Below are 18,203 nucleotides of genomic sequence, written 5' to 3' on the forward strand. Positions count from 1 at the left end.
TTAGAGCTTAACACCGAGTGAGAGTCAAATAATACACAAATGAGAGATAACCTATCCAATCCAGACAAACATTATAAATGCAAAAGTGTGTCCGTCCATCTTTCTGGCTATTATATGGATTACCTGATTTTCAGATTTTCATGAAATTTGGTACACAGATAGCTTGCATCCTGGGAATGGACATAGACTATTTTAGTCCCGGAAAATAAAGAATTTCTAAAGGATTTTAAAAACCTAAATCATCTACATGGATGAAGTTGGGATTATCTACTCGGTACAAAGATAGTTTGCATCCTGGAGACGGAAATAGAGTACTTCTTAAATCCCGGAAAATCACAGAGTTATCCAGGGATTCTTAAAAACCTCACGCCACGCGGATGAAGTTGCAGGTAAGTACTAGTGATTATTAAAACAAAATATAGTAGTCTAAACCACAAGAAAAATAAAATATCGTACCTAAAGGAAATTGTTTCCGTAAGGATTGACCGGCTGCCGTTTACGAATGTCGATCGTTTTAAATCGCTCAATGATACGCAATAACCATATGTCATTGTTATGGAGCATAAAAGCGCAGTGGCTACCTGTATTCAGATCGATAAAGCGTGTAACTTTAGGTAGGTAGAGCTTGATCGATTCGATCATGGCTGTTACAAGTATATTGTCAAACAAGTAGTAATTTAAAAATTTATAACACCCCCGTCAAGTGAAGGTTAGAGTAACTAGAAAAGTGCTGATAACTTTCAAACGGCTTAACCGATTTTATTGGATTGTAGCTAAGCTAACACTCTCGATCAAGCCACCTTTTAAACAAAAAAAACTAAATCAAAATCGGTTCGTTAGTTTAGGAGCTACGATGCCACAGACGGATACACAGACACACACGTCAAACTTATAACACTCCTCTCTTGGGTCGGGGGTTAAAAATACAATATGTAGCCTTAGAGCTTCGATATTTAGAGCTCATTGGTGTGAAGATAGCCCATTCCAATAACTAAGCAAAAGCGCAATTGTTGGAGGGTCTCCAATTCTCCCTAGTCCCTGTTGCAGGTTGACAGATGAAATTAAACGAGTTGCAAGAGCCTATGAATTCAGGCTCAGGCAGCGCAAGACCGTGGCGTATGGAAGTCCCTACAAAAGACCTATGTCCAGCAGTGGACGCCGATGATGGTGACCATGAAACTGTTTTAATGTTGTATGGGGATAAAACAGCATCAGTTCGGGTAGTAGGCAAACTAACTTCTGTGAAATATACAAGAGAAATAATTTCTTAATCCAAACAATGATAGCTGATCAGCTGCCGTGATGTAAACTGCCGGGACGCGGAGGCATGATGCGATAAGCCGTGCGTGTCTCTCGTGATTTATAGCTATGCCTCGGCTTCCGTTCACTTGTGAGGAAATAGGTTCACTTAAAGGTTTAGGGTGAAATCTTGAAAATATGCCAAGAAATTTCATTTCCCAAGCTACACATTCAGATGAAGTTATAAAAATATTCGGGCTACGAATATCACTTTTCAGTAATTATAAGTCAATGCTTTTCAGTCAAAGTTTTTCAGATTCATAAGAAAATTCTGCATGTGATTGGAAATAAAATTTACCTACATCTGATTTTAAAATTTTCCTTCATAGAATATCTAAGTACCTATTTTTAAGAACGGTGAAATTTGCTATTTTTAAACGTACATGGACGCGGTTTTTTTGTAAAAAAATATAGTGAGCAAAAGAGCAGGCGGGTCACCTGATGTTGAGTGATTACCACCGCCCATGAACGTTTGCAGCACCAGAGGAACCACCAATGCGTTACCGGCTTTCAGGGTTCGAGGGGATGCAAAGGGGGGAGGACTGGCTCTCTGGCTCGCAGCGGAACACATGGATTGTTTTATGGCTAGTTACAACCGGAGTGTGGTCGCTAGCCAGGTAGATTCGGGATAGAATCTTATCACGAAGCAGACGTTCTTTCGGGGTTATGCTGTGCCGCGTGCTGTATTAGACGCAGCAAACCATAAATGGTAGGTATGAGAGCTTAAAGTGTATGGAATCATATTACGTATTTCCATAATAAATTATTACAGGTATTATAAGGAAACATCCTAAGCAGCATGCAATTCGTTTTCCCATGCTAATCATGACTAATAATCCCCTTTCCCCTCCAATTAAGCGTAAAGATTTATATAATAAAGTACACCATGCTTGCATAGTGTATACCTTTAAATAAAATTAACCGGATTAGGTAAAGCAAAATATAGGTTTGCGAGGTCCAGAACTTCCAGCGTGCTTTTTGGTGTATTAGCTGATTCTCGCGACTACATCCGTATGGATAGCTGTAGCGGTTTTAAAAACTCTGTTGGAATTCCTTAAAGACTTTTCTTAGTACGGGTACTTACCTTAACTTAAGTTAATATAGGTACTTACATACTTTAGAAAACTTTTTTTACATGAAAAATTTCAAATTCTAAAATTCTTACCAGTTTTGTTTAGATTTAGATATTATCTAAGTTATGCAAAATAATGTCAAAGAATGCTGATAGCCAAGTAGCAACTCGGTAAGTATGTATTTATTTAGCGTTTGCGTCATCGAAGAATGATGGGGAGCAGATGTCAAGCTCTCGGCCGAAGACTCGTGCCGGGCATTAGCGATCTCGCTACTCTGAATTACTAATGGACTCGAATAACGAACAAGGCACATTCACTAAATCGATCCATTAGGTCAAGGGTCGCTACAATGATAGACCGGGACGGATATATTTTACAAAGCTACGCTGCGTAATTCCATTTGTTATGTCGAATCACGCCTCCAATAGCAGAGAGGGATAGCGCTATCAACAGTGAAAAGTTGGCAAGATAAGCGGATAATGCAAATGAGACTATAATAATTTTACTTAAAGTTTATTTTAGACACGTCACGCAATGGTCACGATTTCGATATTCTGTTTAGTTGTCGGTATTTGACTTCATTGTTGTTAGTCATTTATGTCGTTACTTAATAATAATATAAGATAAAATAATAATATTATAAATATAAGCCGTGGTAGCCTAGTGGTTAAGATATCCGCCTCCTACTCGGAAGGTCACGGTTCGATCTCGGGCACGCACCTCCTAACTTTTTTGGAGCTAAGTAGGTATATATGCTTTTAAAGCAATTAATTATATCACTTGTTTTAACGGTAAAGAAAAACATTGTGAGGACCTGCATATCTGACAATTCTCTATAATCTTCTCAAAGATGTGTGAAGTCTGCCAATGGGTCTCAATGATCATGATGACAATAATAAGATATGAGCAAAGCTAATTGTTAAAAAATTAGGTAAGTTGGTCCTGAACTTAGACTTGGCAAGCCTCGCGTAAAAGCTTTGGCTTATAAAGTTGGCTTTCCCACGATACTAAGTGTCTAGTGGTAATGCATGACGTGATTAATTCTAATATTATTCCGAAGAATATATTTAAAAAAAATGACTTTATGCTTTGACTAAGTTTTTGTGCACCTTTGTTACCTGTTATCTCCCAAAACACCAAGATCCAAACTTCATAGTCGCTGACCGTTCCCTTCGTTGGGGACAATGCAGAGAATTTTTCAGATTTTATAAAATAACGAAGGTCTGGCACTCGCTGGCTCTTAGTTTTGAAAACTTAACTCAGGAGTAGTGGTAGAAACCCTGCTGCGACTATAGCTCCAAATTTCAAGTCATGTATTTGCCCTTGAATGCCACAACTGTAGACATAGATTAAATAACGGGCACTTGTGCCCTGTAATCAGTCAAAATCAATAGCAAGCCGCCATGGTCCAAGCTGGCTGTTTGTTTAAGATACACCGCATGATAACGCCGCGACTCCGTTTGCTAAGAACATGTAGCCATTGCACAGAAATTATAGAAAATGTAACGGTCACTTGAGACACAACTTCCATGGCTGAATAGTCTAAAACAGATCTATCTCCTCTTAACAACGAGTGCCTACCTACCTTTATAATTTTCCATTAGTACCTAGATACGTAGTTGCAAGAGCAGAAATTATGGAAAATCAGATGATGATGCCCATGACTTTGTCCGCGTGGATTTAGGTTTTTTATTTACCCCTTTGGTTTTCTGATACAAAAAGTAGCTTAAATCTGTGCCTGGGATGCAAGCTATATCTGTACTAAATTTTATTATTTGGTTAACGAATGGGATGTAAAGAGCTAGTAGACAGATCGACACACTTTCGCATTTATATAATATTAGTATCAAGTAGATAAGTATGGATGAAGACTAAAGACAGAACTATCGCGACCGAAAGGCCAGCAGATCTTATTTAGCTACGATTGTTCTCTATACCTAAGAATGTAGGTATAATAAGTTGGAAGTTTACAAAAATTTAAAAATAAATATAACATGGATTGAACCAGATCTTCTTTAAAACTACGAATAGATAGGTTGATTGTCCTACTTGATTTTATACTTATCATGTACATTTAGTTACAAGTGTACTGTGTAAAGTTTCTATGACTACCATCAGAAACTACTGGACTACGCGGTTGCTAGCAAATAGAGGTTACCATAATATTACAAAAGTTACCCAAAAGAATCATCTTTCAACTTTTAACAAGCACTCCTTCAAATTATTCGAGGTGAATCACAATCCGCAACAAATAGATTATTTATTATTAACATAATATAAAAAATATGGAAATGGCTATAAGAGGATGAAAGGTCGTAGCTCACTTACGCGACCCCGCTCCCGCACGGTAAAAGAATAAACATTCAAATATGCGCTTAGAGTCATACATTTAGTACATTAGGAACGGCATTCCGAACCAGTGGTAGATTATTTTGACGATTCTAAAGCACTTGTAAAACTTTAATTGAATAAAAATACATTGAATTCATTCAGTACATACATTTCACAGTGAAAACATTGAACATACAATAGGGATGATGACTCCTAGTCAAATGTGTGTGACTTTTTATCAAACGTCAAAACGCTCGCTTACTAAAGAAGCATGTATGAAATTCACAGAAGTGACGTCATAGACATTTGCCATAATTCGACGTACTTTTTTAGTTAAATCCATAATTTAAAATGGTGATTTTAAACTTAAAAATTAACAGCGGACGCAGATCTTTCGTATTTTGGAAGACCCTCTGTTCAATAATTCCAAAGAAATAATTTATTTTTGACATAGGTATCATCCCAATTGCAAACAACGCGCAGAAAGCGAGCTTGCTGTAATCTAACCGCTCGATGGTTGACGTTTCGCTTACCACGCGCTTCAAGCGAGCGGCCCACGCGTCTACAGCGTGGCCACTCGAGCAAGCTGTAACGTGCGCAGTAGGGAGACGTCGTACTGCTAGCTGTCATCACGTGGACAACGAGCTTTCTGCTAGCTCTCGGCGGGTGGACAGCTAGCGGTCACTTCGATTTGAGGCAGAGCTGTGCGTGTGTTGTGTGGGAACGGTGTCGTGTAAATGAGCTACGATCTGAAAACATTTTTAGGGTTCCGTACCTTTGTTGTCTGTCTGTCCGTCCGTCCATCTGTCCGTTCGTCCGACCGTCCGTCCATCCGTCGTGTCTGTCAAGACATAGGTAGGTCTTATAGCACAAGTACAAGAATAAATCTGAAAACCGCATTTGGCCGGATTTTTTTCCATTTTGGCCTGGGTTGTACGTACTAAGGTCTAAGACTATAATACTAAATTGATTTTGACTCCACGAGTATGAAGATTTAGCATTCCCAATATAAATACCAGGATATTTATAATAATAACTGCATTAATACTCAGGTTGTATTTCATAACTTATAAAAACCAATAAATAAAAGGTAGGTAGGTAGGTATATAAAATGCAATCGTACAATAAACTTATTCAGAAAATAATACATAGGTATTTACATAGGTACCTATAGTTTTGCATGCTTGATGTGAATATCGGATTTACAATCTTGCGAATATATCGTCACACAAGCGATAACCAGATAAATACTGCATTCACATAATATGTATACATATATCTACTTGACAACGTGTATTTGGGAACGATATCACTCATATATTTATCGATTATTATCTCCCAAATATATTATAAATTTGTTTTATAAAAACTTAAAAATATGATTTCATTGCTTTGATTCAGTTGATTTTTCAACATCATTGGAATAGTAATATATTTGAATTTACCTTTGCTTTCATAAATTAGTAGACGTGTGTGTGTGGCTAGCTAGCAACGTATTTAAAACATTTTCATAAACATCATTCTTATTTTTAACCCCTGACCCAAAAAGAGGGGTGTTATAAGTTTGTCGTGTGTATCTGTGTAGGTATCTGTGTATCTGTCTATGGCATCGTAGCTCCTAAACTAATGAACCGATTTCGAATTTAGTTTTTTTTGTTTGAAAGGTGTATAATTCAAGAAAATCGGTTCAGCCGTTTGAAAGTTATCAGCTCTTTTCTAGTTACTGTAACCTTCACTCGTCGGGGGTGTTTTAAATTTTTAATTTACACTTGTTCAAAATAATATTTATATTAAGTTTTTATAGTTACCGTGAAATAAGTTTTGTAATACAAAACTTATTTCACACTAAATAAAGTCAAAGCTAAATCAAACGCTCTATGGGTAGATATATCTACCCATAGAGCGGCCTTACTTATACCTTCCATGTTAACAGGGCTCTCTCCGTCACTCGTTTCATACAATCGTAGTTCCAATTTCATTTGAATATTAAGCAACCAAAGTCCATGAAATTTTGCAGGCATATTCTAGAAACTGTGGGGGGAAAATCGTTATAGAGAAAACATTTAAAGGTAGGTACTTGCAAAATCTCAAGTTTTGAGACCCAGTAGTTTGAGTTATATTGTTGCGTTAATGTCAGTCAGTCAGTTTCCTCTTTTTAACCGACTTCAAAAAAAGGAGGGGGTTATCAATTCGACTTTATAGATTTTCAATATTTTCTTTAAATCAATGGAACCTGATAACTGCAAAATAATTACCACACTGAAATCATATTTGGGTCAACAAATAAAGGTGGAGTTGGCGAAATAGTATTTTTTGCTTTATCTTTTCTACGGTACAGAAATGTCGATTAGATAATACAAACAGATAAAAACGTTACTTGTAAATAAAAGATGCACATTTTTTGCTTATAGTTCAGTTCTATCCTATTTTAAAGTCACCATGTTTATAAAATAATGTTTTAACTTGTTTTAAATAAGTAGAAGTAATGCTAGCGCCAGACTAGCGCGCTCTTCGGCACTTTCCTTATAAACGTAGATTAAAAGTAGCTTGGTTTTCATTTGAATACTAACCCATCATTGAATTGAATCAGTTATTATTCAAATGAAAACTAAACTACGATTGTATGGCAGGCGCTAGAGAGCAGGCTTTTTTTATTCAGATACAAGGTACAAATGTTAAAAGTGGCCTACATAAATGGCTCTACCACAATGGTATCGACTACCACAGTCTATCTATCCTACCTATGATATTCGTGCCCTCATATAATTACTTATATGTACTTCATGAGTACTTCTATTTTTACACAATCAAATAATACAGTTTTTTTTTATAAAAGAATATTAGCCATGTGAATCATGACATTGTCCTTTCCCCTCCAACTAAGCGTAAAGCTTGTGCTAGGAGTAGGTACGACAATAGTGCAACGGGTGGGGTTTGAACCACCGACCTTTCGGTTTTCGTCTGCTCCTATAACCGTTGAGCTATTGAGGCTCTATAAAACAGGCTAACAGTGGATGTTGAACGAACATAATTTCATGCTATGTAGTTATTCATAAAGTTGTGTCCAGCATTTTTCTCGCACTCGTCTTTATTGATGTTCGTCTGACGCAGAAAGAGGCTAATGTGACCATTATTTTAATTTTACGTAAAATATAGGTATGTGATCACACACTCGTAAGATAAAACGACTTATAATTTAGCAGTTTATTAATTTCGTAATGCTTAAATGTTTTATATAGCCTATAATCTTTTCTAAAGACCTTTTTTTCCTTTACTGTAGACTTTGAAGTATGTAGGTAAGTACTATCTAAGTACTAAGTACAAAACTATCTTTTTTATATAAAAAACCCATATTTATGTCTATCTGTTACTTTTTCACGGAAATATAATATATATATCCGTATTTGATTATTTGATCCGTAGGTCAAAGCGGTGGCACCATGAACCCGAAGTGTAGAGACCGCATTCAAGGGCTGACTTGTCATACTTATCGACGATTGTCATAAAGTTAAAAAATACCTGCAGCTCTTTATAATGCGTAAAAAAATCATACTCTTGCGCCATTTTTCTCATTAACTCTATGAGTCAAGTGTCATCACGGTTTACCTTTAAAATAAGGACTAAAATCATACTTTTGACATGATATTGCGTGAAAAGTCTTTTTGTACGGACTATATATAATTATATGATATTATTTCAAATTGATATAGTTATTGGTGGTGGTCTGATCACACGAGGCGACGCGACGAGTGTGAAACAAGAAAGCCTTGTGGAAACATAACAAGAACGGGTCCTGGTTTTATCAAAGTGAAACTGCAAGCCGATTATCAATTGCTATTTCATTACACGGCAGACACCTGCCCGGCTTGCCTACAGATTTGCTGCAACTATTCTCAGTTACGTTTAACTAAGTGTATCCATTACAATATAATAAATATATCTTGTATATTTGAATTAAAAAAAAAAACTATATGATATAATAAGTGAACAAAAAAGTGGGAAAATAGCGAAAAAGGTTTTATCCGATGTAAAAATTAAATACGTACGATCATAGTAATAAATAACTCAATTATCTATACGGAAATCTTAAATTGTTTTCGATTATCTAGTTGGCTATGGTTTTTAATTATGTAGTAGGTGGTACCTTAGCGTCAACTGTTCAGTTACATCCATAAATTGTGATTTATTTCGATGATTCCTGAAGAAAGTAATTTATGGGGCTCAAGAATAGTGTTCATAACAGTCCTCATTTGTCACTTAATAGGAATATCTAACATCAGTAGCATACCGAACGATGCTCTCAAACAAGGCACTACGGGATATACTTTATTCCTTATACTTATTTATATACTAATGGGTATACCATTACTCTACATGGAAGCCGTAGTTGGATAGTTTACGAAAAGAGACTGCATAGCAGTTTGGAAAATTCGCCCTTGCTTCTCATACATGGGCTATGTGCTTGTCATATGGCAAGGGATAGTCCTAATTTACAATCAAATCGTGACATCGTTTTTCTTACATTATTTCTTAGTTAGCTTTGAAAATCCGATACCATTTTACACTTGTGGTTCTTGGCGAACGAGGTTTTGCAACAGTCTAGCCACGAATTATACGGTCAATCAGGACTGCATAAAATACCAAAACCAATTTCCTTATTGTGACAATCTGTATAAGACGTTTCCCGAATATAAGTACTGGAGGTACTATTTACTACAAGCAAGAGGAAACAGCCAATTCCTCGTGGCCTGGAAAGTTTGTATCGCTTCAGCGCTGATCTGTTTTATTCTATACCTCAGTAGTTTCAAGAGATCGAAGACCATGCGATGGATTACCGCCATATTCACAACTTATTCGACATTGGCTCTCGTGATTATAATGATGGGATCCATGAGACAAAAAGGTGTGGTGGTCAAGTACGAGGAATCTTTAGATTTAGATTTTAGTACATTCCTACAGAAATTTAGATTCTCGCATCTTATACAACAAATTGTGTATAATTTAAACATAGGATCTGGTACGATGTTCACTCTAGCGTCCACTTTGCCGTTTAGATCGCCTTGCTTTTCAGACATCGTAATATCTGTAGTTTTTTGTACTTTGTTTACTGTGATGTTTGTGTTCACTACAGCGATGATGGCCTGTCCTTACGCGTACGAGTATGGAATAAAACCAGGGGCCATCATGAGAACACCGATAACTTTTAACTTTGAAAAAATGCCAAGATTAATGTACCAATACCAACATAGAACCTTTTATTTAATAGTTATTTTCAGTTGTGAAGTAGTGCTGGGAATGAATACGTCGGTGACATATTTATTTAATTTGCTAGAAGTAGTATTTAAAAGGTATCCTAAATTAGCAAACTATCCAGGTTTAACTGCATTCTGTGCTACCCTAATATTATTTTGCACAACGATACCATTTTTAAGCTACTTCGGGGTTAATATGATTGGTCTAAGTTTTCGACGTTGCGTAGTTCTGCTATCGACATTCATTGGCCTACTGGAGGGATTAGTATTTATAATTTGGTACGGTGTAAACAAATTCTCTGAAGATATTCATTTTATGTTGGGCATACAACCAAAAAATTTTATGAAAACGACTTGGATTTTGTCAATTATTTTATTGGCTTATGCATTTTGCAATGAATTGTACAGTCAGTTTATTAATCAAACTGGTTATATTTACGCGACATATTCACTTATAGCGATTTTGAGTTTTGCAGCAGCATTTTTTGTGACTAGATTATTAATAGCTGCTTGTAGGAAAAAAATTCGTAAGTTTATTTCGTTAGATCCGACATGGGGCCCAAGGAGTGACGTATTGCAACGAAGTCGAGCCATGTTTTCAGCACAAGCTATGACTAAGGAATACATATACCGTCAATATCATCTCCAAGCTGGAATTATGGCTCGACAGAAAAGAGCTAACAGGAGAGTTTGATATCTATACCAACTCATAAAGATATTGTTACAAGTTATGAATCTAGTCTTATTTATTCTAAATATAAACGAAGTTTCCAAATATTTATACCTTTTTAGCGTTTTATCTGCATTCACTGTTTATTTGGAAAACATAAAATAAGAATATTGTTTTACATTATTTTCAAAATATATATGTATATATATATATATATATATACCTACTTAACTTTTTTAGCTGCAACAAACAAATACATATTAAGAAAATTGTTGCAGATTTTCCAACAGTTTAAAACCGAGATATATGTATATACAAAAAAAATATTTATGAAATAAGAACAAATCAATATACAAAAAGACGCTGGTACGTAATAGCTTAAAATATAAACCGGATGTATGGATTTTGCAGAGATAGTAAATAATGCAATATCTACTAATCTTTTTTATAATCTAGTCGACCCATTATTATGAGCTGGATATTGGGCAAACTCAATATTCAATTATATTTTTACCGCACTATTGAAAAATTAAGCCATTTTTAACCCCCGACCCAAAAAGAGGGGTGTTATAAGTTTGACGTGTGTATCTGTGAATCTGTGGATTTGTCTGTGGCATTGTAGCTCCTAATCTGTGTGACTGTGTATCTGTCTGTGGCATCGTAGCTCCTAAACTAATGAACCGATTTTAATTTAGTTTTTTTTTGTTTGAAAGGTGGCTTGATCGAGAGTGTTCTTAGCTATAATCCAAGAAAATCGGTTCAGCCGTTTGAAAGTTATCAGCTCTTTTCTAGTTACTGTAACCTTCACTTGTCGGGGGTGTTATAAATTTTTAATTTACATTTGTAATATAGTAAAGCAGCTTTTCATTTTATAGCCAGCCGAATTAGCAAGTCAGTAACCGGCTTCTAAACTTTGTCGTTTTTAGTTTATATATTATACGCGTGACTTATACCTTATTATGAGTCATTCTATTATAATACGTGTATTCTGCCTATATGTATATATAATAAATAATACAAGTTTTGGCTATTACGTAAGTTGTGAATGAGTCATCAGCCAAAAATATGACAATAGACTTTTTATATTGTTATTATTATAGCAGTGATAGCCTAGGTAGTAGGTACCTACTGGCGACGTCGGTCTTCTATTCGGGAGGTCGGAGGTTCGATCCCGGGCTCCCTCCCTCTAACTTTTCGTAGTTTTATGTTTTTTGTGGTTCCGTATCTCAAAACGAAAAATTATAGTATTTTCAATGTTCACAGTAAGATAACTATAACAAATGGGTTATCATATTTACCTGTTTATTCTAAAACAGATTTTTATTTAATTTTATATCTAAATTAAATATGTATATTATTATGGCTAGGATCAATAGAAATTTATGTAGGTACATTTTACGGAAAAAATAAAACCTCTTATTATCATAAAGTTTTATGATATTAATAATAAACCTCTACAAACAAAGTTAGTTTTGCGGTTCGTTAACTAAATTGATTTTTACCGTTTTACTTCTTCTGTAGTACGGAACCCTCAATGCGCGGGTCTGACTCGCACTTGGCCGGTTTTTTTAATCTGCTTTTTTAAGGGGCTTTCATAGGTCCTATTAGACCATGCCAGCGCCATCGTTACAAGCTAAGTTACAATCAAACTAGTTAAAACAAAAACTATGACAATTTTACAGTATCACTAACAAATTCTTACACTTTCATTGCCGAAATGTTCAAAGGCACCGATGAACCGAGATTCTACACGAGGCATATTATACGGATAAGTTATAAAAAGTATAATAATATTCTTGAAGCCTATAAAAAAGAAAGTCAACAGTTTCCGCTTCAACAACCGCCTACTTGGCATCCGACATTATTGTGAAGAGAATAAATAGGTAGGTAGGTTTTAAAAAAAGTGGCGCGCCAAGCTGTCTGCTCATTCCACACAGACAAAAGTTACGGCACATGCGACGGCATCGCCGTGTGACGCATATGCTGACTCAGTAGGCTGGCAGATGAGAAATCTATGCGTTTAAAGCATCAATGTATGCAAAACAATGCGTAACTTGCTATCAACTTCTAAATATGTTTAATGACGATTGACGACTATCATCGTATTAATTAATTCATCAATGTATCATTCCTATAATTTGCTAGAGCACTCGTTTTCTATGAACTGTTTGCGTGACTTTTTAGACAAATCTATGGGCGATTACTTACATAAAAAGTTTACAAATATGAAAATAGCACTGGTTCCTTCGATTACATTAAGATTTTGTTTAAAGTATCAATAACAAAAAAAATCTATCTATTAATTACGGTTAAGCTTGCCTCTTTGATTACTAATCCCCAAGTTTGGTAACTTGGGGATTAGTAAGCTTATTATATTTATGCAAAAAAATAAAACATAAGTATCTGCCTATTCTACATAACTGCCGTCAATGACATTATACTACCATGGACATGTTACGTTCACAACTCATAACATGGCGTATAAAGTTCGTTTGGTGATGAGTAAAACAGAAGATTCGGCAAGCACGAGTGTAGAAAAATTAGCGCTCTACAAAAGTGACCCAAGTGTCGTAGTATTAACGTATGCGCTTCTTTTTTACATAATATGTATCATTGAGACTGTTGTTTATTAAATTCAGTCTACTTATTCAAAAGTTATCAAAACTCAAACATCCATTATTTAAATTATTGTTTCTTTGTTATTCCGAGCTTATCCTGAAATGTTTACAGGCTGTACAAGTGTTATCTGCGTTACTTTTAACAAAAGCCAAATCCACGAACAATAGAAAAAAAAATGAAAATAAACAAAAAGTCTGCATTATCGTATCTATCAGCTTCGTTGTGCAATGCAAGATTACTTAAGAAGTGAAATTATTGACTCCATAACCACATTTTATACATTTTAGAACAGCGAAAATAATATAATATGCCATTAGTAATTTTTAGAAGTATTTTTATGCCTGCGTGGGCGGCTGTACAAAACGGCTAAACGATAATAAATTAACGGAACGCAAGAACCGTACATACCTACTTTCTCGCGTAACTGGTTTTCGTATAGGTAGGGACTGTAGTTTGATTTTGGCTGAAAATAAAAGATAAGCTACTAATACATCTTATCCCTCATTGCTGAGGGTCGTTAAACCTTTTAGATAATTTGGCACACCAAACACATATTTTTGACATAATAATGTAAAGGATTCCTAGATCCTACTGGATACGACTCTACTCGGATTTAAATTAACATCAAATCCGGGAAAAAATCAGACCTCCAAAGTAAAAGCTATTATTTTCATCTACTTTTAATTAATCTAACTTCAGTAAATATCTATTAAAATACTTATGTGACAAGGGTTAATTGAAAATACATTTAAACTACTTACGCTTTCATTCTATAAATGCTTTCTCCTTATCTATATTTTGTACAATGCTATGAGGATTCATAAGCTATTCGAGTCTCACTGCACAGAATAATTAACTTGACTTCTTTTTAACCTCCGCCCCAAAAACAGGGGTGTTATAAGTTTGACGTGTGTATTTGTGTATCTTGTCTGTGGCATCGTAGCTCCTAAACTAATGAACCGATTTTAATTTAATTTTTTTTTTGTTTGAAAGGTGGCTTAATCGAAAGTGTTTTTAGCTATAATCCAAAAATATCGGTTCAGCCGTTTGTTATCAGCTCTTTACTAGTTACTGTAGGTACCTTCACTTGTGGGTGGTGTTATAAATTTTTAATTTACACTTGTGTAAATATTATTTTTAAATATTGAAATTTATTTTCATCATCATCGTGAACGGATAGGTGTCCACGACGGACGCAGGTCGTCCACTGAAGTTAACTAAGGTAGAGCTAAGTTAACTAAGCAATAATAAGAATATTATTATAAATTGAACAATTAAAAAGAGCAACCGCCGAGTTTCTTGCTGGTTCTTCTCGGTAGGAACGGCATTCCGAACCAGTGGTAAATTATTTGACGATTCAAAAGCACTTGTAAAAGTTTATTTGAATAAAAATCTATTCTATTCTATTCTATTCTAAGGTAAAATTAACTTTTACTCATGCACAACTTTATTCTTCCTGACGCCTAATGATCCGCGATTAAACTAATAGAAGGCACATCCTAAAAAAAACAAATATCTTATTGATTGCCATCAAAGGAGTGAGCCCAAAAAGAAAAAACACACTTCGTTAAAAATATGTCGCTAGCTTATTTTCTTTGTTTTCTATTGAACTGTGTATTTAAAAATGAATATGCTTAGATAGTCCAAAGCCGATTAGCGTACGGAATCGGTGAGACGAGTGCAAACCCGGTCCATGAAGCATTGCGTCATACATTAGAATGTTTGACCCGCGTCCCGCGCTAAGCGCGAGTTGCGGCCGACGTCTCAGAATTCCAACCATTGTCACGACAACTCTGCCGCTTACTGCTACTGAGCTTACAAAACTAAAGCTCTGCTCTATGTGACACTGTATTATTTAACGTCTCAATAGCTCAACGCTCAGCGGACCGAAATCGGAAAGGTCGAGGGTTCAAACTATACTCGTTGCAATTCGTAACTTCAGCTTTATCTCAGCAGGAGGACAAAGAGAATTCATTTCGATTTTAAAGAAGCAATGTGAGATGTGAAAATGAAAACGGGGAAAAATGTTGAAACTAGAAATAAATATATAATGGGCTTGGCGCTAATTTCTAAAATACAATTTATTCTACTTTTACTTAAACCGGTATAAGAGTGGTACTCTAAAACACCATCAGCATACATTCAACGTTATCGCACAATTGTCACCGATACCCGAACACTTAGCGGAGATCGTCCCATTGTGGAGTTCTACAATTTCCCAATGTCGCAACTCTAAGCGATATCGCTTAAATTATTTGTTGCAGTGTCTAAAAAGGCTTAAAAGAGTTGAATGGAATTACGATGGTATGTTTATCGGGTACGTTAACCTGTCTTGTTCCGCAGGCCACCTGACCAACATTCAGTCGCCGACGCAGAAGATTCATACGCAGAGGTGGCACTTTTTATAATATGTAGCCACTTTATGGTTATTTATATGAATATGAATTATGCATGTAATTCTAATTCGTATTATGACGCATAGTTCCCTGATGATGAGTAAGACAAGTTAATTATTGGTAAGATCTTTACAAAAGTGTTTTATAATAAAGTTACATCATAAAGCTGTTCTCTAGACTTAAATAAATTAAAGTCTACATACAGTGAACAAATGGCGCTAATTATTTATCTTATTAGAAAATCATACTCGAATCTTATAAGCAGGCATTTAGAATATTTGAAGCCGCATCCATGTTTGGTATTTCATATTGTAACAATACAATATTGAATGTGGGTAAACTGTCTGTATACACCGGCCACGGTAGTGCAATTTCTGCAAATTGCGTGGTCTACAACGCCGATCACTTTCGTCGGCGCGCGCGCAAGTGTCCCGCCCCGCGGCCCGTGCCCCGCGTCCTCCGCCCCAGGCGCTGACGTCGCACACCGCCGTTGCCGTGTAACGGTGCGTTTTGTTTAACAAAGCTCTAAAGACGCATTAAGGCTAAAGGTGCCTGATGGTAGCGCACGACTAAAACACTTCGCCATCATGTCTGATTGTATCATCACATTAACTAACTTAACGACATGAGTTCGAGTTGAACGAATAAATCAGGCAATTCATGGGAATGCGGGACTATCAAGAGTTGCCCGCAAAATGTCACTCTCCTATCTAGATATCTTTTATATCGATCATGTCTTTGAAATTCCAAAGTAATATTATAAAATGCCAAAATAACTTTGTCTATGTTGCCTTTTCACACTTAAGCCGCAAAACTAATTTTGACAAAATATGACAAAGAGATAATTTGTATTCTGGAGATGGAATTGGGATACTTTTCATCCCGGAAAAACAAAATTATATAGGATTATTACGAAATCCATATCCACGCGGACGAAGTCTACCTAGCATAATCTAAGTATATATGATAAAAAAGGCCGGAAGGAAATGTATATTTTTTACCCTGCTGATCTTTGAAGATACGCACACTAGATACGTTTGCAATACATTAATGTATTTCGAAGAGGCCAATAGATTCAGGTGCAAGAATACCAAAGATAGATTCACATTATTCTACATATCAAATTTTTTAGAACTCAAAACAAAACTCGACCACGGTCAGACCTTAATAAACATTCATTGAATTTTATTGGATATTATTTAATTCTTAAATTTCATTAATATGTTTCTACTACCGTTGTGAGGTATCATCAATAAAAAATTGTAATCCAACAGCATATACGATGATCATCCGTCCGCCGTCATTAAGTGAACAAGAAATGATGCTAAATGAATTGCTCTACACGCACGGTATCGTTAATTGCCACTTATTACCAGTTGCCACCGATGTGATAAAATATTTACTGATCGATTTTATATGTAAGTAATGTGAAAAACTGGTGTTCGTACAATATTATGTCCACGTTGAGCTACATTTTTGAGTCTTGTCGACCGATAAATTGTTTGAAAGTGTCAATAAGTGATAAGCAAGGCAAACATAGCAAAGGTATAATGTCGATGACACGTTTAACTAGGACAAGGAAGAAAACACGAGGGCGACGAGTCACTGGACTTCGAAATGATATTTAAATTTAAGTTTAGGTACTAGTTTTTACACATGATTTTGTGCGCGTTGATTAAGGCATTTTCAAAATCCCTTTTCCCTCAAATTAATAGCAGCCTATGTCCATAAGCCACTTTCATTCTATGCCAAATTTCATCAAGATTATCTGAGAGATTGCATAGTGAAACTAAACAAAACAGATTGACAGACAGACATTGTTAAATATTTTAATTTCTTATTAGGAATTGTTTGCATACGCTGTGAATAATATGAGACTTAAATGGACTTTCAGCCATTCTGAATTTGGTGTTCTATAAATATGTAGTTTGGTTGCTATTAGGTTCTACGGCAGTCTCTATGGCCTCTCTAAATTATGCGGCGAATGCAATAGAAAAATCAACGAGCTTTAACTTACGCATAAGTACATAAGTAGGTTTGCGTAGATAAGTAGGTATTATATAAGAAGTTGCGTGCCACTGATATCTGTAATTTCAGTTTTGCGCTTCAAAACGCGGCTATATTCAGAGAGACCATAAGGATTGTGCATTGCTGCAGTTCTGTGTGCCTGTTCAAAACAATCTCAAAAGAATATGTCCAGTTGTTTAGTTTTCATTGAATAAAACAGGTACACAACTGTTCTGACATGGACATACTGTACTTAAACAGAAAAACATTTTAAGTATTTTCTCTTGATTTTTCTCCAAATATCAAACAAAACCACCTTAATATATATTATTAGGTATAATATATAAATGTTCACCACTCTTAGATTGACCTGTACATCACACCGCCGTGGTTCTTTGTGATTTGCTGTTATGTATTGAAGATCAATTTCAATGAGATCATGCAAATGAATTTTATTTGCCATAATGACCATAAGTGAGCATTACACTTTTCGTGAAGTAGGTATCTAGCGAAAAGAGCATTCTGCTACCCAGTTATTTAAATCTGCTTTCAATAT

At 35.5% G+C, this 18,203-nt stretch overlaps 2 protein-coding genes across 2 annotated transcripts in view; one reads left to right on the forward strand and one right to left on the reverse strand.

The window, feature by feature from the left end:
- Positions 1 to 18,203, reverse strand: part of LOC123880395 (dendritic arbor reduction protein 1-like) — an 88,950-nt gene that overhangs the window by 53,575 nt on the left and 17,172 nt on the right. The window lies entirely within an intron of this gene.
- Positions 8,828 to 10,686, forward strand: LOC123880394 (sodium-dependent proline transporter-like). Its single transcript, XM_045928491.1, has one exon. The coding sequence runs from the start codon at positions 9,153 to 9,155 to the stop codon at positions 10,647 to 10,649; it is 1,497 nt and encodes a 498-aa protein (XP_045784447.1). The 5' UTR covers positions 8,828 to 9,152; the 3' UTR covers positions 10,650 to 10,686.

This window comes from Maniola jurtina, chromosome Z (assembly GCF_905333055.1).
Source record: "Maniola jurtina chromosome Z, ilManJurt1.1, whole genome shotgun sequence".
Lineage (NCBI taxonomy): Eukaryota > Metazoa > Arthropoda > Insecta > Lepidoptera > Nymphalidae > Maniola > Maniola jurtina.